At 45.0% G+C, this 27,757-nt stretch overlaps 1 protein-coding gene and 1 non-coding gene across 2 annotated transcripts in view; both read right to left on the bottom strand.

The window, feature by feature from the left end:
* LOC103678562 (paralemmin-2) overlaps positions 1–25,548 on the bottom strand; it is a 69,120-nt gene extending 43,572 nt beyond the window's left edge. The window contains exons 1-3 of the mRNA XM_040631341.1: positions 25,541–25,548; positions 25,161–25,338; positions 12,831–12,961 (exon numbers count right to left, since the gene is read on the bottom strand). Of these exons, the coding sequence (XP_040487275.1) occupies positions 12,831–12,961; positions 25,161–25,338; positions 25,541–25,548 (317 nt within the window). The remainder of the gene's footprint in view (positions 1–12,830; positions 12,962–25,160; positions 25,339–25,540) is intronic.
* LOC121103180 lies at positions 7,581–7,685 on the bottom strand. Its single transcript, XR_005835338.1, has one exon. It is a non-coding gene; the product is annotated as a U6 spliceosomal RNA (small nuclear RNA).
* Positions 25,549–27,757: the final 2,209 nt, after the last annotated feature.

The following is a 27,757-nucleotide window of genomic DNA, read 5'->3' as shown; positions in this document are numbered from 1 at the left end:
CTGGCCTTTAGAACTTGAGCAAATAACTTTCCGTTGTCTTAAGCCACCAAGTTGGTGGTAATGTGTTACAGCAGCCTCAGAAAACTAACACGGGGCAACCAATAAGTCCTCTTCTCATAGAATTTACATCCCAGCTAAGAACCAATGGAATGGAATGGAATGGAATGGAATGGAATGGAATGGAATGGAAAAAGAGAGAACCTACTTATCTAACAGCTGAAAAGCATTCCTCCCCACATATCTCCTTCTCCAGGAAGTCTTACCTGCACTCCCTAACCTGAGCGTGAAGTGCCCCTCCCCTCATATGCTCCTCTAGACCCTTTTTGAACTTCCATGATCAGACCTTTCCCACCATTGTGCAATTGATGGTTCCCATGTATAATTCTGTGTTCCCCAGCTGCCTATAAAAAGCTTCATGTCCATCTCGTCTGGACTTATCCAAGATCATGAGAGAATGGGGGAGACTGGGAATACCTTGATGACCAACAAGGAGTTGTGTGCAGACCAAGAAGAGGGCAGGGCCACTGTACATGGTCATACAGCTTGTTTCTGCCCAAGGACACCGGCTGAGGGAGCAAAGCAGGCTGGAATTCACCCTGTGTCTTTCCAAGTGGTGGCCCACTGCCATCAAGAAGTAGAGTCTAATGAAATCTTGCCATTTGCAACAACATGGATGGAACTAGAGGGTATTACGCTAAGTGAAATAAGTCAGTCAGAGGAGGACAAATACCATATGACTTCACTCATATGTGGAATTTAAGAAACAAAACAGATGAACATAGGGGAAGGAAAGGAAAAATAAATAAGATGAAAACAGAGAGGGGACAAACCATAAGAGACACTGAACTCTAGGAAACAAACAGGGTTGCTGGAGGGGAGGCAGGTGGTGGGAAGGGATAACTGGGTGATGGGCACTTGATGTAATGAGCACTGGGTGTTATATGCAAATGATGAATCACTAAATTCTACCCCTGAAACTAATAGTACACTATATGTTAACAAAATGGAATATAAATAAAGAATATAAAAAAAGAAAACACTTCTATCTTCATGAAAGATGTTAGTTGAAGAATGTTCTCTTAAAAAAAAAAAAAGGAAGAAGAAGTAGAGTCTAATCTCCCTCTCCTTGAGTCTGAGGTGGTCTTAGTGGCTCAGGTGAAACCAGGAAGATACGGCAAAGGTGATGCTATGTGACTTCCGAGGAGCCAAGACAGAAGATGTCTTGCAGCTTCCAGCTGGGTCCCCTGCCATGCTTGCTCCCTGGACACTCCCCCTTGGGGTGCTCCCTGTCAGAGCCCAGCTGCCGTGTGCTGAGAAGGCCGAGCCTGGGGAGGGACCTTGGACATGAGTCCCAGCCTTTGAGTCACTCTAGCTCAGTCCCTAGACATGCAAGTGAAGAAGTCTCTGCGTGATTTCAGCGTGCAGCTCCCTGAGTCACCCCACCCATTTGCGTCTTCCCAGCTGAGGCACGTGTGTGGAGCAGAGACAAGTCATCCCCACTGTTCTCTGCTCAAATTCCTGACATAGAATCCAAGAGCACAATACAAACAAAGAGCAGAAGCAGACCCCTCAATACAGAGAACAAAGTGATGGTGGCCAGAGGGAAGGGGTGGGAGGGGGATGGGAAAAACGGGCGAAGGGGCGTAGGAGACACAGGCTCCCAGCTTTGGAAAGACTAAGTCGTGAACACAAAAGGCACAGCACAAGGAATATAGTCAACGGAGCTGTCATAGTGCTGTATGGTGACAGACGGCAGCTACACTTGAGGTGAGCAGAGCATAAGGCATCGAGAAGCTGAATCACCATGTTGTACCCCTGAAACTAATGTGACATGTGTATCAACCATACTTCCATAAAAAAAAAGAATCCACGAGCACAGTAAACCTGAATTATTCATTTTGCAAATATAACTGCACATGTGCTCCAAATGGGCTAAACATAGGTTCTCAAAAAAGGGACAGGAAGGAGGATGTCGGCAAATCCCTCCTCATAGATGTGCCCCAACCTATAACTCCCCTAGGACTGTGCACCCCTCCCCTCTCCCCTGCCCTAAAGTCCCCACTGCTGCTGCGTACACCGTGGGGAAGAGAGCCAAAGAGTCCCTGACGGCAGAAGTTGCTTTCAGGGTGGGAGAAAGAAGGGGGATGTTTCCTTGCGGATCCTGGCATGGGTTTGCTAGGGAACTGGAACCTTAGAACGGGAGCGGGTCTGTGCACTGATCTCCCACTGCTGCAGTGGCGAGCTTGAGTGTAGAGTGAGGAAAGGAGAAACTGGCAGGGCCAGCGGATACAGGACTTGCCATGACAAGTGTCAAGCAGCCTCTGGTCCCACTGAACTCTTCTCTGGGGCCTCAGACATGAATAGAGGGGGCTACAAAGGGGGGGTGTGCCTAGGAGATTGACTTGGCTCCAGGCCCCAGCTGTGGAGTATCAAACTGGCCTGCCTACACACATCTGCTTCCCACCCTGGTCAGAGCCTGCCTGTCCCCCCAGCGCCGCCAGGCCACAGCCCCCAGACTCCACGGTCATGACTCCAGGGTGTAAGATCACAGACTGTCCTTGCTGAAAAGGATCCGAGAGACCATCCACTGCCCTCACCATGCACGACTGGTGAAAACTGTGGAGGAAAATATCAATGGGACACTTGATGTCTTTGTTTCATCAAGAATATAGGGAGGTTACAAGTGACCATATTACCGGCTATGGGGGCAGAAAAATATGATTTTCAGAGGGGAAACTTTTTGTAGAGGGGAGACCTGAGGCATGACATTCATAGGCCAAAAAGCCTGGGGCCAGCTCACAAGACAGTTGAATTTGCACAATTTCTACAATTATAGCAATTGTTCTAAGGGCTGGAAAATGCAAGCGTTCCCCAAATGTGTCTCTTATGTGGTCTCAGTGTGTGGACAAAATTCTTCCATTATATTCGTAATTATGGATACTTTAAACCCAGTTTACCTGACCAATAATGAGGCAATTATGATGGAGCCCACAAAACCCGAAGAAGGCAAGACGCTTGGGATCTCATAGCAGGCTCCTGGAAGTAGGTGTTTCCACCACTGCCACTAAGACACACACAGGCGATGCTGATATGCTGAATGCAAGAGGACAGTGTTTCCTCCCTGACCTGTCCCAGCTTCCAGAATGGACCACAAACCATAAGCATTCACATTTCAGAGTCTATGAAGAGGGCCTTTTCTATGTGGTCCCAGAGAGCAGGGACCAGAGAACCGGTGGAAACTGCAGGGAACATCACTTTCACCCCAAAGGATCCTCTGTAAGAGTGAGGGTTGTTCCAATGTGGACTTGGGAGTTACTCTGTGAGGGAGTGAGGTCCCTGTCATTTTCAGCCTCGGGGAGAGACTCTGTATGGGCTCCCACTCACTGGGTTCATTGCAAATTCAAGTGTCAGACAGGAGTTGATCCAGATTACACCTCCGTTAGGTGTACTCTAGGATTCTGCGGTTTTATGAGCTGTCATAAAATCACTGCTTTTGCAAAATCAGTGCAGCCCTGGATGAAAAGAAAGAAAAGAAAAGAAAAGAAAAGAAAAGAAAAGAAAAGAAAAGAAAAGAAAAGAAAAGAAAAGAAAGAGAGAGAGAAAGAGAGAGAGAGAGAAAGAAAGAGAGAAAGAGAGAGAAAGAAAGAAAGAAAGAAAGAAAGAAAGAAAGAAAGAAGAAAAAGGCCATCATTTCTTTTTAACTCAGAACTGACTTTCATGGTTCAGTGCTTGAGAGAAGCCTTATACTACAAGCCCTGCACTGAAAATCATGAGCGTTATCTTCATAAATCTTTCCCCCCAGTTTTATTGAGAAATAATTGACATATGTCACTGTATGAGCCTCAGGTGTACCGCAGGATGGTTGGTTTACATATATTGTGAAATGATCCTCCCAAAAGTTTCTGCTAATGTCCATCTTCTCAAACGATAGAAGAGAAAGAAGAAAAAAAGGAAAAATATTTCTCCTTGTGATGAGAACTCTCGGGATCTACTCTCCTAACAACTTCCCTGTATATCCGCCAGCAGTATCAGCTGTGGGCATCATGTCTACACCACATCCCAGTGCTTATTTACTGCAAGTTTGTCCCTTTGCACCACCCTCCTCCCACTTCCCCTTCTTCCCCACCCTCTGCCTCTGAGAACCACAAGCCTAATCTCTTTTCCGACAAGTTTTGGGGTTTTTTTGTTTTGGCTGTTTTTTGTTTGCTTGTTTAAGATTCCACATATAAGTGAGATCATACAGCATTTGTCTTTCTCTGACTTATTTCACTTAGCATAATGTCCTCAAGGTCTACCTATGTTGTCACAAAGGGTAGGATTTCTTCATTTTTTATGGCTGAATAGTATTCCATTGTGGAATCATATTCCATATATGTTTATCACATCTTCTTTACCTATTCATCCATCGATGGACTCTTAGGTTGTTTCCATGTCCGGCTATTATAAATAGTGCTGCTATGAACATGGGGGTACAGATATCTTTTTTTAAGAGAAAGGGAGTGCTTGTGAACACAAACAGGTTAGGGGGTCGGGACGGGCAGAGGGAGAGGAAGAGGGAGAATCTTAAGCAGGCTCCATGCCCAGCATGGAGCCCAATGTGGGGCTCGATCTCACAGCCCTGAGATCATGATCTGAGCCAAAATCAAGAGTCGGATGCTTAACCGACTGAGCCACCCAGGCACCCCGGTGTGATACCTTTTTGAGTTAGTGTTTTCATATCCTTTGGATATATTCCCAGAAGTGGAACCACTGGACATTTGGTAGTTCTATTTTTAATTTCCTAAGTAACCTCCATACTGTTTTCTACCAATTTACAATCCCACCAACAGTGCACAAGGGTTCCCTTTTCTCCATATCCATGCCGGCATGTGTTCTCTCTTGTTTTTGTGCCACATGCATCTTTTTAGGCTTCTGGGTTCTGTAGTTACTTGATGGGGTGATTTTATCTTAGTATCAACACCTGTAATTCCAGGCTTTAGCGTCATGTTTCTCGGCTGGGGGCTATTTTGGCCCCAGGGAACATTCAGCAATGCTTCAAGACGTTTCTGATTGTCAGACTGGGGGTGTGAGGGCATTATCGGCATCTCCTGGGTAGAGGCCAGGGACTCTGCTAAAGATCCTGCAACATGCAGGACAGCCCCCCACAACAAATAATTCTCCAGCCCAAATGTCAATAGTGCCGCTATTGAGAAACCCTGTTCTAGAAGCACGGAGGAGAAAGCAACAACAAAAGCACTACTCTTACCTACTGACAACCTACTATACTTGGCACTTCACCAAAGCATATGATCTGCACAACAACTCTTCAAGATGGACATCGCTATTGCCAGGGTACCCGGCTCAAGTCCGGATAGTTACATTGTGTCTAAGATGGAACAACTTGCAAATGCAGAACTAGGGCTCAAACCGAGTCAGACTCCAAGGTCAGGTTCCTCATCAGTATGCCGGGGGCTTCTTCCATCATTACGTACTGTTTGCAGCAGAGACTTGGGCTCCATAAAGCCAAGAAAGAGCACTCAGGAGTGAAGGGCTCAGAAAGAGACGAAGGAACCAAGCCTAAACCGGAGCCTGCACTTCCAGGCAGAACCTGAAGGGGCAGCCTCTGGAGCCACGTGACCACTCTCAATGGCGCCAAGCCCAGCCCCTCTGGGGTCTGGGCACATTTGCTACACTGCTTCCTGAGGAGACAGTGGGGGGCTAAGGAGGGGGGAGTATCCACCTGTCATCATGAGGTGAATTTCAGTGTGATTTCAGTGTGACAAAGACATCACATGTCTCAAAAATTTTGAACTTAAAATAACTTTAAAAAAATTTTTTTAGATTTTTTTTTTTAAATTTGACAGAGAGACAGCCAGCGAGAGAGGGAACAGAAGCAAGGGGAGTGGGAGAGGAAGAAGCAGGCTCCCAGCGGAGGAGATCGATGCGGGGCTCGATCCCAGGACTCTGGGATCACGCCCTGAGCCAAAGGCAGACATTTAACAACTGAGCCACCCAAGCGCCCCTAAAATAACTTTTGTTCAGATTTTTGAGAACGAGCTTTGGAGTTAGACGGAGCCCAGTTGAAATATCCCTTTTACACTCTTGTTGTTGTTGTTGTTTTAAAGTAAGGTCTACTCCAACATGGTGCTTGAACTCATGACCCTGAGATCAAGAGTCACATGCTCTACCTACCAATGGAGACAGCCCCCCACTTTTCCACTTATTAATGGGGTCGTTTGGGGCAACAAGTTACTTTATCTTCTAAGCCTCAGTTCTCCCAACTGTATTATGGGCATCATCGTCATCACCCCTGCTTCATGGGAGTATTATGAGGATAAAAACAAGAAAATTAATGAATTAAGTGGAGGCCAAAAAGGTAGGGACCCAGAAGTAAGTAAGAGACCAATGAATATTAGACGGTATAGCGATGCCACTCTATCATTATATGGTTTATAGTATAACACAGAGAATGGGGAGAACGGGGCTGGATTGCCGGATGTGGCTGTGTGGGGCGGGGCGGGGCTGAGGGCTGGAAGTGCATAGATGTGGACGGCTCCGTACCCTGTTTCGGAAGAACAGTGCATCATGGACTCAAAAATAGCAAGTATGAAGGCCAGAATGAATTCCAAGCAAGTGTCCTTTGTGATTCCAATGAACATTTCTGTGGTTGCCTTTTCTAGAACAGTTATTTGTGGCTGGCTGTCATCCTGCTGGTTGCCAAAATCCCATCATATAACACACACATGCTTCTGCCTAATGTCTCCAGTCCTCTGCTTTGAGCTTCTTAAGAATGTGGAAAACTAAGTGCATTCTGGTATCCATCAGAGACCAACGGAAGCACTCCAAGAATCTTAATTCAGAAGCAGAAATGAGCCAGTCCACTTACATCTTGAACTTTCTTTTGGAAAAGCTGCAACGCCCCTCTCTGGGTTAGCAGCTGGGACTTCAATATTTTATCCAGCCAATATTTGATGGGCCATCTTTTAGAACTGACAGCTGATCAGATGAATTAGTCATTGAGGTGATGAGTCAGTGATTCACACATGGGGCTTTTGTCTCCTGAGAACTTCACCTCTTTCCCCAATTCTGGCCTGTCTCCAAAAGCACTTCCTCTTACAACAGTAGCATTTCTCGGCACAGGTATATTCGCTCAGAAAAGGGATCTCTAGGGGCACCTGGGTGGCACAGCAGTTAAGCATCTGCCTTCGGCTCAGGGCGTGATCCCTGCGTTATGGGATCAAGCCCCACATCAGGCTCCTCTGCTATGAGCCTGCTTCTTCCTCTCCCACTCCCCCTGCTTGTGTTCCCTCTCTCGCTGGCTGTCTCTATCTCTGTCAAATAAATAAATAAAATCTTTAAAAAAAGAAAAGAAAAGAAAAGGATCTCTATTCAATTTCCCAAATTCGAGACTCTTAGAATACCAGAGCTGGAGGATTCTGAGAGACTCCTCGCTAGGAAGATGAGGAAACCGAGACCAGAGGGAGTGAGAGCCTTGCCCAGAGTCACACAGCAAGTCAACAACAGAGCTAGAATTAAGTCAACAACAGAGCTAGAATTAACATTTCTCCCATATTTCTCACTAGTCAGAGAAAGTTAAGAACACTATATTTCAAAGCTTCATGAATTTGCGTGTCATCCTTGTGCCAGGGCCATGCTAACCTTCTCTGGATCATTCCACTTTCAGTGTATGCACTGCCGAAGTGAGCACTAGAACACTGTATTTCAAACGTATGAATAAAACCTGATGAAATTAGAAAGAGAATCTTAAGTGGGAAAATCATAGGGCAAGCAGCAAGCCTTGCTGACTGGAGCAGATGTGAAGTTGACAAGGCTAGCATGGATCTAATTGCCAGAAGTCTCCAAGAGTATAAATGTGACTCCACACGTGGTCCCTGGGACCCATCACACACAGTGACAACATGGACAGTGGTTGACCATGGGCCCAAGCAGAAACAATCCTTTGGGCTTTCTCAATATGGTACTCCAACAGGAAATAAAGCATACAGAAGATGTGACATTTGAAATTAAAAGAAAGAGAGAGATCTTTGTACAGATTTTGCTTTCAACAATGCTGACCATATTTAGCCTGTTTTACTTTTCCTTTCTAGAGAGCCAAGAATATAACCAATAGACTGGGCTATCCTGACATTGCCCAGGGAAAAGTTGTACAAAAAAAAAAAAAAAATGACCATCTGTTTATCCACTGTAGGGACCAGTCCTCTCCTTCCTTTCCCACTGCTGTGATGTAATCACGGCAGTGCTATTGTGCTCTTAGTTAATTACATTTTATTTGTGGTCTATTCTTTTTCCATTTACAGCAATCTTTCTTGAACCTGACTGTGATTTGCACAGATAATCAGGAGCGCTCTGAAAAAAATCAATTCTCGGGCTCCTCATGTGGGTCACTGAATCCAAATTTTCTAGAATAAGTCCTGGGAATCTATATTTTTAAAAAAAGCTTCCCAGGCGGTTGTAATGCCGAGGACTTAATAGTCTAGTTCCTTTGTCCTTCCTCCGTCCCTCCTTATGTGCTGCCCTCAAAATCTAAGCGCCACGTATAACAGTCTTGGATAAGAGACAACGTTCTTAGTTCCAAACAACCACCAATTTACAAATAACACTTTGGTAAAAAACCTGTCTGGACCCCTGGAATTTGTTGTCTGACTCCTGGCACTATAAAGAATTTTAGACTCAGAAATGGAAAGATGCTCATGTTCTTTCTTCCTGAACATATCTAGGGAAAGAGACATGTTTAAGTGCAAATTCTTGTGCTTTATTTGAAGTCTTTATTATATTTGGACTTCAAGAATTAATTAATATTAATTGATATTAATTCAATATTCAGACATAAAGAATTAAAACACAGGCTAAATCCTACCTACACTGAGGTTCCGAGTTAGGGTGCTATCACCCTTTCTTTTTCCAAACTTAAACGACACAGATTTCCCTTTCCTTCAGTCTTTCCTTGTACACATTCTCTCTGCTCTTTGATTACTATTCTCTATTGCTCCTTCAGGTTCTTCAAGCTACTCTTGTTTCACTAGGAGGGACTAAAATACCTTCAGGGCACAACTGTCCTAATACACTTTATGGTATGAAAACAGTTTGCATATCCTTTTTTTTTTTAGATTTTTGAGAGAGAGAGAGAGAGAGAATGAGTGGGGTGGGGTGGGACAGAGGGAGAGGGAGAGAGAGAATCTTAAGCAGGCTCCACACAAAACGTGGAGGCCGACACGCGGTTCGATTTCACAACCCTGAGATCATGACCTGAGCTGAAATCAAGAGTCGGACGCTTAACCAACTGGGCGACCCAGGCACCCATGCACATCTCTTTAGGAGAATTTATTTTACTACTCAGGAGTGACTTAGATTAGTGGATTCAAATCTAAAGATCTAAAGATTGATATTCTGCTTCAAACCAAGCAAGACTCCTTTAGAATTCCTTTATTTAATGGTTCTTCTGCATTTGATCTGTAGCCAATTTCTGGGACTCCTATTGCATAAGATCAGGTTCTGAATTTGATCTCAAAGCCATTCCTGTTTTCTCTCATTCTCTTCTTCCTGTCCCGCTGAATTCTCAAGTTGTTTTAGCTCCTCTTCCTCCTCGTGAATTCGCTTTTCTATACTTTCCCTAATGCTTGCAGTTTTCTCTTGAACGATCACACTTCTGGAAGAGTGAATTAGTAGCCCCTGTTCTCCCCCTTTCCTGTATCTGTGCCCCGTGCCACACAATTCTGAAGTTCCCTCTACTAAAGGTGGATTGTCTCCCTGCCTTGGTTTTTGGGCTGGACATGTCTTGCTGTAGCTAATGGCTTACGGGCAATTCTGTTTCCTCTCAGTCCTCTTGCTCCTCTGCCATTGTCATAAAAGGAAAGAGTCATGGTTAACTCATTAGTGCAGCGGGAAGAAAGGGCAGACTTGTCCAACCTAAGTCTTGGAGTCACTTAGCTGAGCTCAGCCAAAATGAGCAGAGCCAGAATGGCCCATCCACGCAGGCTGTAAGACTGCAGGACGCCCGTGCTTCCAATGAGCCTTTAGGGCTGTTCAAGTGGTTATAGGACCGTGAGAGCGAACTAAACCATGCCTGACTAAGGAAAGTGGCTTAGGTGGCTCAGTGTCCTTCAAGGGAAGAGGCAGGAAAGCTCCTTTCTTCCCTTGGCACTGGAACTTAAAGACGCTAACTGTTCCAATAGAGAAGTTGCAGGTAAGATGAGGAGAAGCAGAAACTCACTTCCAGGGTAGGAAGAAACTCCTCCCTCCAGAGGCCCTGAGGAAGAAATAATGCCCACCCGCAGCCCTGCTCCTACAGAAAAGCAGCTCCAGGGAACACAGCTCATCCTGCAGCAAACGGCCACTGCCCAGCGGAGCCATGACCTCGGCAGAAAGAAATGCCCCCTGAATCCAGGCCTAAGCACGCGCATCCCCGCCATTTTAGGCTGCTATCATTTCTTTCCTTCCGGCCTGGCTATCTGTCTCTTCGATGGGCTCCAAGACACTGCCTGCGTACATGAGGGAGCTCTTTATTCTGCTGACTCAACAGATAAAAAGAGATTTCCCTTATTTTTCTGAATATGGTAATGCCCACAAGAACAATAAGCCAGCCCCTAACTCTTACACCTCACTCCGGGGGTCAATTTAGCCAAAACTGAGTCTCGATTTAAGACTCTCCCTCCATGCGATGGCTCCTCCCACAGGTAAGGGTTACCACCTGTGAGGCCACGGTAATGGCATATCTGTACGCAAGCCACAGCGAAACTGCCAATTTGGTGGGAAGACCACATTTTCTAAGGCCATTAAAAAAAAAAAATCCAGAAAAGGTCACAGAACTAATTTTATCCTATTGACCGAATCCTTTCTTCCTTCCATCTCTAACACCTAATGGATGAAATGAGTGAACAGGTCAGGCTCAGTGAGAAAAGATATCCAGTGTTTGAAAAATGATTTTAAACAAAATTTTCTACCCTTCAGTGCGTACACTGTCTCCCCTCACATCTGAGGTAGTGAATAGCCTGTGCTCAGGCCACTTGGCTCCTAGGACTTTGCCGAGTTAGCCTGGAGAATAATCTTCCAGGCCTTGTCTGCCAGGCAGGGCTCCCCTGACATGTGGCGTGCCCGGTCCCAGTTCTTCATCCAACAAAGAGTTGTGGGGCTTCTGCTTTGCACCAGGCCTGTCTGCGGCGAGTATGTAAAGCCAGTGAGAACGAGACAGGAAAATGATGGAACTTTTAAAAAGAGTAAGGACGAAGCGATGCTGCTGGACTATATCTGTCACCTAAAGAGGAAAGCAGCACGGTGCCACTGCTGAGACTTCCTGTCAACCTGCTTCTCCGAGTGGCCTTTTCCTCCCCGACTCGTCAATATTTCCAATAATCCTTGGCTCCCTCGCCTTGTCTAAAACGCAGCCAGCTGAGCCACTTCCAAGGAGAGGAACTCCCGAGGCTCAGACTCCAAGTGACTTGCTCCTGCCCCCTGCACCTTCTACCTTCTGGGCTTCTAACAGGAAGACCTTTCCTACTTTCTCAAGATACTTGTCTTCACAGGCTTGATGCCGTATTTCTGGGACTAAGATTTTCTTCATCTAATGAAATATACAGATCTATATATCTATCTGTCCATCTAAACTAGCTAGTAATAGTTAAGCCTTTACCCTTTGTATGCTAAAAAAAAAGTGTGTGTATATACACACGTGTAACAGTCACATATATTTACGTGTATATACACATGTATACATATCCACACACATGTATGTGTGTGCACACATGCACATCACGTATACACTTTTTCTTAGTGAATTTCCCCCATGAGCAGAATTTAGCTCAACTGCTCTTGAGAACCCTTCAAGGGACATTAGGGCCCAAGCAAACAGGGACCCAGGCCTTTAGGGCTTACGGCCAGTGTGCTTTTTCCTCTGGTGACACTACTGGAGCCCCCAGGGACTCTCACAGTCCTCATTCACGCTAGGGTATAAAGGCGGGTAGTGAGGTAGCCCTCACCCTCTGTATTCTAAATGAGCTTGCACCCCCAGGAGAAACAGATGGAGCTCTTGAGGCTGAGATTTGAGGTGGGGTTTGGTGGGATGGGATGGAGGGGGAGACTGGGTTCTAAGGCATCTCTGATCACTACCTTCCATCGCCTATCTCTGACTAGGTGTCCTGGGAACTGGGACCTGGTATGACTACAATTTTCAAGTGAAACCTATGTTTTTGCTCCTTTGTGAACCTGGCCAACCACTGGCCACAGGAGGGTCACTTATCTCCTAGACAGAAATATCCAGAACCTGGTTGAGAACCATAAAGGAACCCAACTCACCCTCTGAGCAGCGCAAGCAGACAGTGCCAAGTTAATTTTTAGAGCGCAGGCACGGAACTCACAGTGGTGCCCTCATTCGGCACATCTATAGTTCTAAGACCCCTGGCTACCGTTTCCCCACTTCAGGTTGGTCAAATGTAGGAAACAGACCCACTACAGCAGCAATAACAGCTAACAGCTTGACTCACAGGAGGAAAAAGACAAAAGCTGGTGGGAGAACTCAAAAGGTGGGCATTTAGTGAAGGGGCAAGCTGCTTCCAGCACCTCACTGCTCCAGGAAAACATCACTGTACCGAATGACAGCCCAGTACAGTAATTAGTACTCAGAGTCATAACTCGGGGTTATTTGGAAACGTGTAAACAATACCAATGTACTCTGTTTTTAGGAAGAGAATTCCCAAGCTCTGGCAGAAGGGGCCGGCACTGGGAGGGGGGCCCCCTAGAGGACAGTAACGGTTACTGCACTGTAAGACCCCAGCACAGGGGGATGGGGGGGGGGGTAAGGGGGTAGAGAGGGTGGTCCGGCGCTGGGAACCACCTACCTCTGGATGTTATCTTCCAGTTGTTTGACTCTGAACTCATCCTCCTCAGACTGCCGCCTCCTGGCTTCCTCCTCTTCGGCAGTTCCGGCGGGGATACCCTGCAGCAGCCATTTTTCGCGAAGCACTTTGGACTGTGGGAATGAGGGAAGAGAACAGACTGGATGATACCTTTCCTTCCACAGCCTTCTCTGTGTCGCGGTGCCTCGGTTTTAGCCCCACCCCTCAGCAGTGGTCACCTCAATTACTGCCTTTGCCTCCTCACTAACTTGGCTCCTGCTTCCCTCGGGCCCAACCCCTAGAGAGCCACCAGAGGGATTTATTTCGGCATTTTCTACTATAAAAAGCTTTTGAAAACATACAGAAAAACAGAGGAAACCGTATAACGAATGCCAGTGTAACTCAACTAGCTTTAAATGTTAAACAGTTTGCCAGATTTCCCATATATTTTTCACCAAAGCATTTTAAAGTAAATAACGAACATCATGACATTTCACCCATAAGTATTTCAGTATGAATCTCTAAAACATAAGGACATTTTGCTGTGCGACTGCAATTCCATTATATAATTTCTTAAGATCACCCGATATCGAGTCCATCTTAAAGTGTTTTTTTAAAAAAAGATTATGTCATGCTTCTTCTTAGAAGCTGTTTAATGATTCCCAATCATCCTCAGCAGTGGTCTCCAAATGGTATTAAAATCATGCACTCCATTTGCACCAGTGTACTAATATACCGTGGAGTGAAATAAAAAAATGTTTTTTTTTTCTTTTTTAGTAGGCTCGCGTGGAGCCCAACATGAGATCAAGACCTGAGCTGAGATCAAGAGCTGGACGCTTAACTGACTGAGCCATCCAGGTGCCCCGAAATAAAAAGGTTTTGAGTTTCTGGTCAATGGCTGGGAGGGAGCCATTACTGCTTTGATAAGGGAAATGAAAACAGCTCAAAAGAAAGGCATGCTGAAACTCCCTAAAACAAAGAGCCAGGTGAGGAAGGCTTGGGAGAGGCTTTTTGATTTGGGTTTTCATTACATGGTCCCTAGATGGCAGATGGTGGTTATTAGATGTTTGCAGAGGCTGGGCCTGGGCATCGTGGCTGAGCGTCCCCTGGGCAGGTCAGCGGTCCTGGGAATGGAGCGCTGTAAGGGAACACCACTGAGTCTGCCAGAAGCAGGCCACGTGACCAGTTTTTCCCTGGTCCTATAATGGCTATGAAGCCAGTCAACAGAGAGTAAGCACAGAGTAAGCACTGGGATCCCTGGCTCCCGGCATCCCCTCCATCAGAATCTGGTTTGACCTCACCAGGCAGGCTGAGCAAGGTAAAAGAAAGGGAGCCCTTATAATGACTAAGAGCCCGGGTGATACATGGCTTGGAGCCAATTAAATATGATGTACAGAGATGAGAGAGTGGGGTATCTCTAATATCATGGACACAGAATTCGTACTCACTTCAGTTCCCTTTCTACAGCTCTTAGAAACAAAACGTAGACAATTCCAGAGGCTCACATTTTTCTTGAGATTAAGAAATAAGAGCTACTTATGATGAAGCTATAAAATGAGTTACAAAGAATTACCAACATTTAGTAATAGTAAGAATTCATTAACGGAAGTTCTGATTCACCATTCTATTGAGAAATCCAGCAGCTACACAGGGTTATGAAGCCCCTGCTGGATACGCAGGAGCAAGTTCCAATGGCTAGAATCCCTATATTTCTTTTTTTAAGATTATTTATTTATTTATTTGATGGAGAGAGAGACAGCCAGCGAGAGAGGGAACACAAGCAGGGGGAGTGGGAGAGGAAGAAGCAGGCTTCCCAGCGGAGCAGGGAGCCCAATGCGGGGCTCAATCCCAGGACCCTGGGATCACGCCCCTAGCTGAAGGCAGACACCTAACGACTGAGCCACCCAGGCGCCCCTAGAATCCCTACACTTCTGAACAGACTTTTTGTTAGCAACGCATGGGTGTAGTGTCCAAGTAGCCATAGTTTTCACTGGTGTTATTCTTGCCTTTTAATTATAAATCGCTGTTGGTGGAAGTCTGTTTGGTTACTCTCATAGTATATAGAGAAGCATATTTATAGCACTTGACCTGTAGCTTTCCATTCATTAAACACGAGTTTGTTCATATATAAGTTATTCCAACTGTATGCTAAAGCGATTGTACACAGGAGTCACCCTTACCCCAATAGACTTAAACAGCTATACATCATTAGTAACATGGTGCCTGTAAATGTATTTATGACTACCACCAACGACAGTGGGAAAAAAGTACTTTAAAAGTGTCTAGGGCATTGTTTAATAATATAAAACCATGTGTAAAAGCTCACAGTACAATTTGTTTACATTGGTTGCTCTTTCTTATGGGCTAAATCATGGCCCCCATCCCCCACCAATTCATATGTTGAAGTCCTAACTCCCCTACGTCATAATGTGACTATGTTTGGAAATAGGGTCTTGAAGGTTATATGAAGTCATTGGAATGGGCTCTAATCCAGTATGACTGGTGTCCTTATAAGAAGTGGAGATTAGGACACAGACGTGCACAGAAAGAAGACCATGTAGACACCAGAGGAAGACAGCCATCTACAAGCCAAGAAGAGATCATTAGAAGACGTTAACACTACTGATACCTTGATCTTGGACTTCTAGCCCCTAGAATGATGAGAATATAATCTCTGGTGTGTAAGCCACCCAGTCTGTGGTCTTTGTTACAGCTGCCCTAGCAAACTACTACATTCTCCAAAGCTTTATCGTGCAGATGTTTCTTTCACTGGAAAATGGGGATGAGTGGGTTAAACTGGTTTCTCTTCCTAAGTGGGCTACGGAAAAAAAAATTCAAAACCACTGTCCTCCTCTCAAAATTCCCCAGATATCATGCTCACATACGTGAGAAGCTGTGTGAACAGTGGTTAACTGTGGTTAACAGTGGTTAACTGTGAATTCTGGATCGGGTCTCCCACTTACTAGCTGTGTGGTCTCAGACAGTCTCATCAGACTCACCAAACCTCAGTTTTCTCATCTGTAAAATGGACATGATGACAGAGCCCACTTCAGGCTCGTCATGAGGATTAAATGAGTTCATACGCTAAAAGCGCTGAGCCCATACTTAGTACTATAGAAATGTTTGTTATTGTTGCTCATGCTGTTCCCCTGGCCTCTCCTGCCTTCATCTGAGAAAGAGCAGGTAAAATGTCCCCTGAGAAGCCTTCCCCTGCTCCTGCTGGCAGGATCCATGGCTCTCTGGTCTGTCTCCTCTAGCAGAGGACATACTCCAGTGCACTCTCACACTGTCCTCCATTTCTTTTTGTATCTCTCCCCTCTAGACCCCCAGCGCCTCAAAGGCTGGGACTGTTCTTTATTTCCCTTTGCATCTCATTGCCGCACCCAGCCCAGTTGCAGGGGACGAATGAGTAAACGGGTGAACTGGAAAAATCGCAAATTTCTGTCACTCTAACTACTCAGGAGGGGGGGTGTCACACTTTCATTCACAGTGCTCCCTGAGCTGAAATGTTTGATACTCACCTAGTTCAACCCATAGAAGGTAAAAACCCCATTAGGATTATTGGGGGACAGATCTATTGGCATCCTTGTCTTGGTGTGTGGACTCTTCTGGAATGGCAGCCATGGACAGACCCCGCTTTCTCTGCCCCAGCAGGGATGCTCTGCAGCCGGGGCTTCTTGAAATAGGACACAGTGGCTGCTCCTGGGGATGTTCTCTCTGCTCTTCTTCACACTGTGCCTCCTGCCACCAAGGAAAGGGTCTAACCGCTCATTGCTGGCTGGTTAGCCCTAGCCGTCCATCGGTACTTCTGACAAAAGCAGCCTGGTCACCGTGAACACCGAAAGCACATGTGCCCTCACGTGTGGATAAGGCAGTGATGTCACCAAAACATCCCCAACAGCTGGTGCCCAGAAGACAGATTCTAACAGAACAAGACAGCGGGCCTGGTCTCAGGTCTGTTTTACAAAAGTGTCTGGACGTTACAAAAACAAAAAAGCAAAGTTGATTTTTTCACTTGGCCCCAAAGTAATGCTGCTAGGGCAAACCACCAATTCAAATATGCTTACCACTGGCGGTTCCCTTGGCCTCCGCCAGATCCCCTCCCCTTGTCTCTGAGGGTCAGCGGTGGTACCGCCTTGGAATATAACGCACTTGTGCACGCCGATCACACGCGCCCATCGAAAGCACCAGTTTCCCTCTGCTGTTCTGGTCCTTATTGGCTGCCTTAGTGCTTTAGAATTGAGTGACAAGCAGAGCACGGCAGAAGGGAACACTAAAAATAAAAACTTTTCTTTTTTTATGTCCAAACAGCATATACTAAAAAAAAAAAAAAAATGTGTCATAGCTTACAGGGTGAAGAACTGTGAAAGTTCACCTTTGTCAACTGCGTGCAACTATGAAGAGTCAAGACAAAGGAAGAATGGGTAAGGCTTCCAGGAGAGCTTGCGGAAGCACAGATTCCCACCTCCAGAGATGCTGATTCTCCCAGTTTGGGATAAGGCCTAGGAATCTGAATTTTAATAAGCTCCCACGTGATGCTGTCGTTGATGCTGCTGGTCCGAGGTCCACGATTTGAAGCCCTGCATGAGAAGCTGTGACTATCCAAAAGCCTGAAGCATGCACAAGCGTTCCCACTGGCTAGCCAAACACCGATCCGAAAAGGAGCTCATCCTTCTCCCACACACCCATCTCTCCTCCTGCATCCCCATCTCGGGAGCAGTGGTGTCCCCATCCCTTCCCTTACATGCCAGACACTCTGCCAGGTCCTGAAGACACCGCTCTGGAAGACAGGCAAGTGCCCAGGATCACTGAGCTTTTGTCCCAGTCAACAAGAATGCAAGATAATTTCAGATGGTGATAACACGCATGGCAGGAGGTAGGCAGGACCACAGGACAAACAGGGACGGATGGGGGACACTTCGGGTGGGAAAAGTCCCTGTGAGTACTTGAACATTTGAGCTAAGATCTGAGATCCAAGGAAAGGAATTTCAGGGGGAGAGACTGGCAAATGTAATAGCCCAGATGTGGGACAGAGCTCAGCACGTGTGGACCGGACAGAATGCCCAAGTGGCTGGATCACAGTGAGTGGGGGGTGGGGAGGGGAGGGTAGAACAAGCTGGAGATGGAGAGGAATGCAGAGGCCAGATTAGGTAGGGTACGGCAGACTTGCTAAGGAGTCTGGTATTTGTCCTAAGCACGGTAGGAAAAGAACAGTGTGGAAGGGACAGGATTACAAAGTATAAGTGATCGGGCTCTATCATATCAACAGGTGACAGAGCATGTTAGCTTGAAGCAGAGGAGCAGCAGAAGAAATGGAAGGCACAGGGCGAATTTTAGAGGTAGAGTCAACATGACTTGCTGACAGATTAGATGCGGGGCATGAGGGAAAGGATGGGATTAAAGGTGACACAGATATTTGGTTTGAGCAAAGGGGTGGATGGCGGTATCCCACCTGGAGACTGGAAAGACTAGACGAAGAACAAGGGCTAGAAGAGCAGAAAACCAAAACTTCCATTTAGGGCAGGTTAAGCTTGAGAGGCTTATAAAGGGACGTGATGCCCATCTAAGTGGCCATGTCGGGAAAACAGCTGAACACGAGAGTCTGGAGTTCAGGGGCCCCTGGAGCTGGAGACATCAATTTGGGAGTCATGGATACATAAATGGTATCTGAAGCCATGGTATCGAGTGACGACGATGATGATGATGATAATTCTCATCACTCTTGCTGTTGTAAGTGCTTTATATAAATTCATTAAACTTTCACAAAAATCCCACGAGGCAGGTGCTCATATTAAGTCAGTGACCCATGGGCACACGTTTGGTAAGGTGCGGCTCTGAGATTTGAAGCCAAATACATGGTGCATGCCAAGATCCCCAAGAGCCCTCTTTTTCTCAGATAGGGTTTACAAAACCATCAGGCACCGCTGACCTACCCCCTGACCCGGATAAGTCCTCTCCAGCTTCTCTGATGGCAGGCTCGTCTCCCATTCATCCCTGAGTTCCCACAGCCAAGTGCCCTAGCTCCTATTCGTCCACGGTGGCTGACGTGCAAGGCTATTGGTGATAGTTTATGATAATAAATACCCATTGAACGAATGAATGATCGAAAAACCATGCACAAGCACCATGTTTAGCAAATATAAAATCATAGACTATTAATATTTGACTATTAATCTTAGACTTTTCTACTTAGAGATCTAACCAAAGCTTTTCCCCCAGCTTTCCTGAGGTACAACTGACTAATAAAATTGTAAATATTTAAAGGGTGCAACATGGGGCGCCTGGGTGGTGCAGTCGTTAAGCGTCTGCCTTCGGCTCAGGGTGTGATCCTGGCGTTCCGGGATCGAGCCCCACATCAGGCTCCTCCACTAGGAGCCTGCCTCTTCCTCTCCCACTCCCCCTGCTTGTGTTCCCTCTCTCGCTGGCTGTCTCTGTCTAATAAATAAATAAATAAATAAATAAATCTTAAAAAAATAAATAAATAAAGGGTGCAACATGATTAATCCAACTTTTTCAATCTACAGATTAGATACCTGATGTTAACCAACTTTTCCAGGTGATCCAGGTAAGCAATGAGTAGTGTCTGGGTGGTGGGGGTGGGGAATGGGCAGTGGAGAGAAGTCGGGACCAGTCAGTCTCCAATTTTTTTTTTTCTGATTGTTTGTAATTTGTATAAAGTCATATCCACCAATCTTTTTAGTTTATAATTCAGGGTTTGCTGTAATCATTAGATGAGGCTGCCCCATTCGAAGACTATGAAAATATTTACCTGTGATTTCTTCTTACACTTTTATGAGTTTACTCTTTCCTCCAAATCTTGCATTCATCTGTAATCTGGCTAAAGCCAACCCTGGCTGTGTTGGGGGACGATGTTGGGAATCTGGCGAAATTCAACCTTCTAAAATGGCTTAAACACAATGTGTGCCAGTAGCTGTGATGTGTTTTTGATCATCTGTGTCCTCTCTCTGTTCTCCTTCTCCTGCCCTGGGACACGTCCTTTCCCCCCCCATCGACTCCCTGTAAGATCTTGATTTGGTATTGACTTTTTGTTATATGATTTTAGTCCACGCAGACGCCAAACCGAGACTTCGGATAGAAGAAACCAAGGTCTAACTTCTACTCCAGCTCTGTTTCCAGGGGCAGTGGAGATGTGATGGGAAAAAGGGTGAGATGGAAAGTTCCCTTACACTGTGTACCCTGCTTGTCTATTCAATATTTTAAAATTTGAAATTGGCCTTTCACACATACTAATAATCAAGAAAGGTCTAAAATTAGTGCTAAAGGTTCACAATAGTGGGAGACACAACATGTTTGCAGCAAGACCCCTGGTACCTTCAGGCTATGCAGCAAATGACCTTGGTGGCTGACAGTAAATAGCTTGCAGGGTCACAATTCAGTCTTTGATGTGTTTTCATTCATGCTTCTTGAAAGAAAAGGCTGTGGTTTTTAAAATATAATGACAATTTTCATAACTTGGACTAGAAAAAAAAAGTCTAGTCAGGGTTCCCTGCTCATAAATAAATAATTCAAAGGCAGCTTTTGTATTGAAGAGATGATATTAGCAATTTGATTCTGACAGTGCTGCCTCTGTCATACAAATCTTTATAAATGTGACAGTTCCAAAGGGATTCATGTGGCAATCCTACTGCATGCCTACTCTTGCTGGGACCTTGGACTGACCAATAAAACAGACAAATCTCTGGTAATTCAACCAAGAGCGCAAAGGGAATATTAAATTTAGTCTGTCTGGTATAATATAAGAGTTGATTTATTTTTAAAACTCATATTATCACAAGTCACATAGTAAAAACAATAAAAATAAATAATTGTTTCCATGGAATACAAAGCCAAGACGATTTTTCAATAGAAGAATAATGATGGCTCTTGCCTTATGACATATTATTAATCCTTATAATACATTAAAAAGCTAGAGGGGTTCAATGAGGATGGTATTACCACAGGAGTGGCAGATTCATGGACTAAGAAGAATCCATAAATGGTGGACTTGAGTATAAGGGAGAAATATGTATATGATAAAGAAGACATTTACTTCAGTGAGGAAAAAGGAATTAATCAATAAATCATGTGGAGGCAACTGGCTCACCATCTGTAAAAAGTAGAGTCATTCCTACCCTATTTCATAGAGAAAAATAAATTCTAGATGGGTTAAAACTATTGAAGGACAAGAGACATCCTAGGTAAGTGTTTGGGATGTTCTTTGCAAGAACCATATCAAAGTCAGAAATCATAAAGCAAAAGAATGTTAGATGTGATGTCACAAAAATTACAAAGTTTTGTGTGAGAATTTATTTATTTATTTATTTATTTATTTATTTATTTGAGAGAGCTCAAACCGGGGCGTGGGTGGTGCGGGTAGAGGGAGAGGGAGAAGTAGATTCCCCACTGAGCAAGGAGCCTGACATGGGGTTGAACCCAGGACTTGATCTCAGGACGCTGCAATCATGACCTGAGCCGAAGGCAGATGCTTAACCAACTGAGCCCCCCAGCCACCCCTTTTATGAGAATTTAAAAGAGCCCATATAACAAAATCAAAAAAAGAGGTAAAGGTGAATGTATTTTGGACCTGAATGTTAATACCATCTCATTTTAATCACCAGCTGATGATGCCTGTGAACAAGGGTCACACAGCTTAATCTATAAAAATATACTAGAGAAAAAGCATAGAAGAGTATACCTCTGTGTGAGTTATATCTGGGTGACCAGTATACAGCTGATATGTGTTTTTTTTCTTTATATTTTCCTGTACTTCAAAATTTTGCTTTTGCAAGGATCGTGCATTCCTCTCTCTTATAATCAGCAAAAATTATTCAGCTATTAAAATTGCTTACTGGTCCCATATGTGAGTACTTCTTGGAAATTCTTACATCATAAATATTAGATACTAAATATAGCTAAGTATCTTGTAAAAAGAAATCTGAGCTTAATTTGGTGAGGACTTCAAAGTACTTGAAGGTTTCCTAATCTTCCTAAAGAGTATAGCAGCTCTTTCAGTCCTTGGGTCTTTCATTGCATTGCAGAATTTGTTTATTGTCAATATATAAAGTAACAATATTCCATTTTGTGGCATTGCTCACTGCATATCCTAAATATCACGATTACCAAGAATATTAATCAAATAAGCATCAAAACGATTGTCTTGCATTCTATTTATCTGCTTTGCCAAGAGACCAGTAAATGTATCTAAATAATTCATACTCACTGCATGAGAATAAGTGTCCATAGACTATTTGATGATGAGAACTGTATCTTAATAAATACGAAATCTAATTCTAATGCTTGTCATTTAACTTTGCACTAAGCATATATTATTTTTTTAGGGAGCATCCCAGAATTTATAAATTAGTGAAATAAACATTGTTGGCATATTTCTTAATATTTTCTACTTCAAGGAATAATCCATAATGTCTCCAACATGTTCTAAATTTTCTGGAGTCCATGGAAGTATAACTTTAAGAGACAATGAAGACGGTAACCGGCCTCTCTCTAGACAAATTATTCAAAATGGAACATTTCATTTGAAGAAAACAGTGTCCTGGAGAAGGCTTGGTTTTGGAGGCAGACAAGCCCTAGGGTTGAACCAGGGATCCCTCACTTATAGTCTCTATGTTCTTGGGCGAATGACTTCACCTCATGAGTTCGTTTTCTCACCTGTGAGACAGGGAATGTGGCCACTTAAGTCAGCGAGGAATTTTGTGGCCATTATTGAGGGGATGTATTTAGAGTGCCAGGCATACATTAGGCACTCAAAAACCATGACTATTATCGAGGATGGACAAGTGGATGACAAGGCTGCCAGGCTTCCAGGACAAAGCTGGCTGAGTCTCTAGCAAGAGGCTCACAGAGGAACCATAACCTCAATGAATTTACTACCATCCAGGGGCGAGGCTGCCAAGCTCAAAACTGAATGATCACAAGGAAGATGACTCACGCTATTCAAGTTCAGTCAACAGCTAACTGATTGAAAGTCGAACCTATTCATTTCTGGTGCCTGAAGTGATCATATCTCCCAGTCAGGCACCACCAAAATAACTCAGTTATTTTGGGAAGGATGGACTCAGAACAAAGAGAGGCAGAGTCAGGAGAGAAGTTTCACCTGAGCCGAGGTGAGGCCTGATGACACTCCTCGCCTACCTCAGGCCCCCCCTCACCAGAGCATAGAAATTTGGTACCGACAGAGCTGGAGTTTCTCCAGGGAAGTCTGGCTAAACCACCTTTGGGACCGCTGGGGCTGTTTTTGTTTTTGCTTTCATTGTTCAAGGCTACTGGTCCACCCTCATTCTGTCCACACGGGCCTTCCCCAGAGAGAGAAAATTACAACCCACTGTTCTCCACTTATTAAACTGCCATCACTTCCAGTCCTTTCTCTCCAGGTTACTGGAAGGTTTCTTAGGTGAAAGGGCTGGGCGTTCCCTTAGATAGCCAATTTCATCAACAATGTGAGAATTTTACCAGGAGAACCATAAAGAACTATCTGATTCCCTTGTTTCCAAGTCTCCGAAGGAGTCTCACTGCTTCTATGTGCAACACTAAGTCCTTTTTACTGTTCTCTCTATTGCTTGGATGGCTGGATACATGGAAGGATGGATACAGGGATGGATACTGTGCTGGACATCAGCAATGAATGAGTCCTTGGTATCTTATCTGGCATCCAGAATGATAAGAAGTGGGATAAAAGACACTTAATCTTCTGACATATGTTTATTGCCTGACTTTTGATTCAAAGAATGCAAAAGCAAAGTTGTGCTTAAAGGGGAGAGGGGCTGTCTAGTCAAAACAGCCTCTCATTTTTTCAGTCCCCTTCATAAAAAACAAACAAACAAACAAACACAAAATCCACCTTAAACCAAGAATTCACTGAGGTATTAGTACATTTTGGTCTCTTGTAAGGAGTGAGTTGGCTGTACACTGAGCCAGAGTCCCAGCTCTGTCCGGATTGACCTTGAAGAATTCACTTGTTCTATTAAGTGTTTTTAAGTCCCCCTCTCTGTAAGAAGAAAATACTAACTTTTGCCCTCAGTGCTTCCTCAGGAATGTTGTAAGGAGGGAGTAACAGCATATAGGATATATTGTAAGCTCCTACAAAGAAAGGTCCATAAATGGTTTTACAAAAGCGAAGATAAATGGGCAATATTCTCAGTAACATGCTGCTGTTCTTCCTTTTAAAAACATTTCTCTGGTTAAAGTTGATAGTAAACTGATGAATACGCGAAGCAGATTTAGGTCATGCTGCTATTTGAAATCAGCTTGCTGACAAGTCTCATCTTAAGGATTCATTTAGCACGGCCCTATCTTCTAGCGAAGAATGGGAAAGACAATCATAAAGACTCATCTTGTTTCAAAGAATCTAAACTATCTCTACCGAGCATCACCCTGAAAGTCAGCCCCACCTTCCCCACCCGCCCTCTGAGCAATGCACCTCTGTGCACGAATGTCACAGCAACTTGAGTTGAGCAGGTTTTCCTGAAAAAGCCCAGAGCAGGAGAAGGCATGTAGCAACTCCCAGCTGGCCACTGGAACGTGTTCACAATATTCTGCAAGCCTGCAAAAAGCAACATTTGATAGCCTGTGGAGTCCTTGTGACAGTGACAGAGCTTCTCGTAGGCTGTAATCAATTATGATGCTTAAGTGCCTTATGTTTTAAAGAAAAATAAATAATGAAACATCTCTCCCTCTCTCTCTCTCTCTCTCCCCCCTCTGTGCAATGGAGACCCAAGCAAGTCAAATCATTTCAATACCATCTTTTGACCAACTGCTCATTCTAAGAGAACACCTTCCAAAATTGTGAAAGTAGAAATAAAACGAACGAATCATCGGAAATACACAGGGTTGCTCTTTTATCAGATCACAGTGCTTTTCTCTCTCTTTTCTCCATATCAGGAAAGAAAATATGAAGATTTTTAAGCTATAAAAGGACTGTATGATCAATGCATCCTTGGGAGCCTCCGGACAAACACACGCAGAGCACCTCGCGCACTGGGGTGCAGCTCTGGAACGCTGCCTCACCCACCATGTGGAAATTCTCCTCCAGTTGCTATATATATAACCACCACATTTCACATGCACACACCAGCCCCCAAACCCGTCCACAGGCACACGCTAATCTCCTCATGCTCGCAGAAACTGGAATGCTGTAACAATGCCCTGAATTGGAGAAATGCACAAGAAAAGCCAAGAGATGGTTTCCCGACAGAACGAGACAGGGCTGGTGCAGTCAGCGGCGGTGCCTTCACGCCAGGGCAGGCTCTGCCCAGCTCTCCGGAGTGTGATCTGCATGTCTAATAACGGAACAGGTTCGCGGGATCGGCCACTTACCTTGGAATGCTGCAGCAGAAGTATCTGCTCGTCAAGCTCCTGTCGCTTGCCTTCTATTTCAGTCTGCCTCTTTCTCTTTTCCTTGAAAATAAAGAGAGAGAGGCTGTAAGAGTAGGTGGGTGTTGGCTCCAGGAATTTTAAGGCCGGAAGCAGCGGCGACAGCAGCAGCAGCACACATCTGGAGAGACACTCGCAGAGATGCTGGGCACACACGCAGTGTCACCTGCCCTCCGCCTCCAGCGGCTTTCTCCTAACATGCCTGCTGTGGGCTCGGCGAGTGGGAGAGTCTCCTCAGTCAGCCAGGCTGCAGCAATTTAATCCAGAAGAAAAGGCGGTTTCCACACACACACACACACACACACACACACACACACACTCACACAGTCATGTTCTATGCAGTGTTAATTTGGAGACAAAGAATAAAAATGTCTCAATCGAAAAGATAGAGGTTGTTCTAAACTGCCTGTATGGCAGAATGAAACAGTGGGGATTCCAGGGTCAGCTTTCTCTTACCGAAATCACATACACAAGTAATCCAACATAATTTCCAATTTCGTAGGACAAATCATCCCTTTGGACATCACAAACGATGCGAATTAGATGGGTGGTCTTTGCTGAAACTAGCCTCGGGGTGGGGGGAGCACTGCATGTGGGCGGGGCTCCCCGAGCTTACGTTAAATATGAAACCTGAAGTTGGTCTGCCTGGATCCAATGCCCAGCTCTGCCATTTGCTACCTGTGTGACCTCTGGCAAGTTCTTTTACCTCCCTGAGTCCAAGCCTTCTCTCACATACAGAGGAGACCATAACTGTACCTAAACCATAAGGTTGGGGCGTGGATTCAATGATAATGTGAAGGATTTGGAACAATGGTCTGCCACATAGTAAATGCTCAATAAATGTTATTTGTTCTTATACTTATTGCCACATGTTTACTCCTAGGTACTGCCTAGACATTGGCTCTAAACGGAGGTAACTCCCTTGTATTCAGAGCATGCCCTTTCCACCGGAGTGCACACTTAATGCTTTTCTTCTCCACACTTCTCAAATGCAGACAACAGACATCATATAAATGTGACTGATTTAAGAACAGAAAGGCCTGTCTTTAATGACAGCTTACTTGTTCCACGTTTTGTTTCCAAAGTGCACAGTGGGGAGGTCTGCTGAGACATTTACGGCACTGGATTATTTTCCTTTACTCACACATGCAGGGAGAAACTTGCTAGACAGACAGAGTGGCATTCGACAACACGACAGCCAAACCCTGGAGAAGACAGTAATGTGGAAGGCTGGCTGCTGGGCTCTGTGATAACAGAAGCCTGTATTTTAAGGAGCTGCTATGTTTCTGGGGATGTGCCGACGCCACTGCTATTCAAGTCAACACGGCAATGATTTGTGTTACAACCAAGTTCCTTGTGCAATGCACAGACTTGTAAGAAATATTAGTTTATAATCTCAAGCCGCTGGGAGACATGATATCCAAGTCAGGCATATAAACTCCCTGTCAAAGGGAGGCCCGAGAACGTACCATTTACCAAAGAACTCCAATCAGTGGCGCATTATGGATGCTGCTTAATCCCAGAGTATGTGTAAGGACATATAACATACGACAGTGGATGGGAAAGTGAGGCCTAACGGGAAGAGCCCCCATACGCAGTGCCTCAGAGGCCCACATGATAAAGCAAGGACCTCCGGAACCAGCCCCCATCTCGACATCCTAGCTACTCCAGCTCCTTGAGAGCAGGCTCACTGGGGTTTATCGTTCACTCCCACTGGCTGTCAAGATATGCAGCTGTCCAAATTTAAACCCAGAGCCAAGCTACAGCATGCCACGGACACAAGATGCAGAGACACCATACTTTCATGCATGTGAACTGTGTGCTACGTGTTTTATGGACAGAATGCTTGTGTCCTCCCCCTAAATCCATATGTTGAAACCTAATCCCCAAAGTGACAGTAATTAGGAGGTGGGGACCTTTGGGAGGTGATGCGGTGATGAGAGTGGAGCCCTCCTGAATGGGACTAGTGCCCTTAAATGAAAAACCCCCGAGAACTCTTCTGCCCCTTCTGCCATGTGAGGACACAGTGAAAAGACAGTTGTTGCTTAACCAGGAAGCAGGTCCCCACCAGACATGGAATGTGCCAGTGCCTGGATCTGGGGCTTCCCAGCCTCCAGAACTGTGGGAACCAAATTCCTGTTGTAGATGATGCACTCAGGCTATGGCATTTTGTTATGGAAACCTGAATGCGCTAAGCCAGAGTTCTAATTACATGTCTGGTCACTTGCAAACCTAGGCTTTCCCAACTCTTTGTTTCCCTCTTTGTTTATATAGAAAATCCTCTAGAGATGCCCACCATGATATGAGTGACTGTGCCTTGTATAGAGAAAATATTACTGATGGTACAGGAAGTGAACCTTTATATGCCCAAGCAGCAGACTCATAGGTGGTCACTGTGAACAGACATGATCATGACAGACGCAGGTTTTAAGTTAGTTCATTAAGAATGGGTGGGAATTTGGGGCGCCTGGGTGGCTCAGTCAGTTAAGCGTCTGCCTTCGGCTCAGGTCGTGATCCCAGAGTCCTGGGATGGAGTCCTG

The sequence above is a fragment of the Ursus maritimus genome, unplaced genomic scaffold, assembly GCF_017311325.1.
Source record: "Ursus maritimus isolate PB19 unplaced genomic scaffold, ASM1731132v1 scaffold_17, whole genome shotgun sequence".
Classification (NCBI taxonomy): domain Eukaryota; kingdom Metazoa; phylum Chordata; class Mammalia; order Carnivora; family Ursidae; genus Ursus; species Ursus maritimus.
The sequence above is the reverse complement of the archived record's forward strand: the minus strand, read 5'-3'. Positions and strand labels throughout refer to the sequence as shown.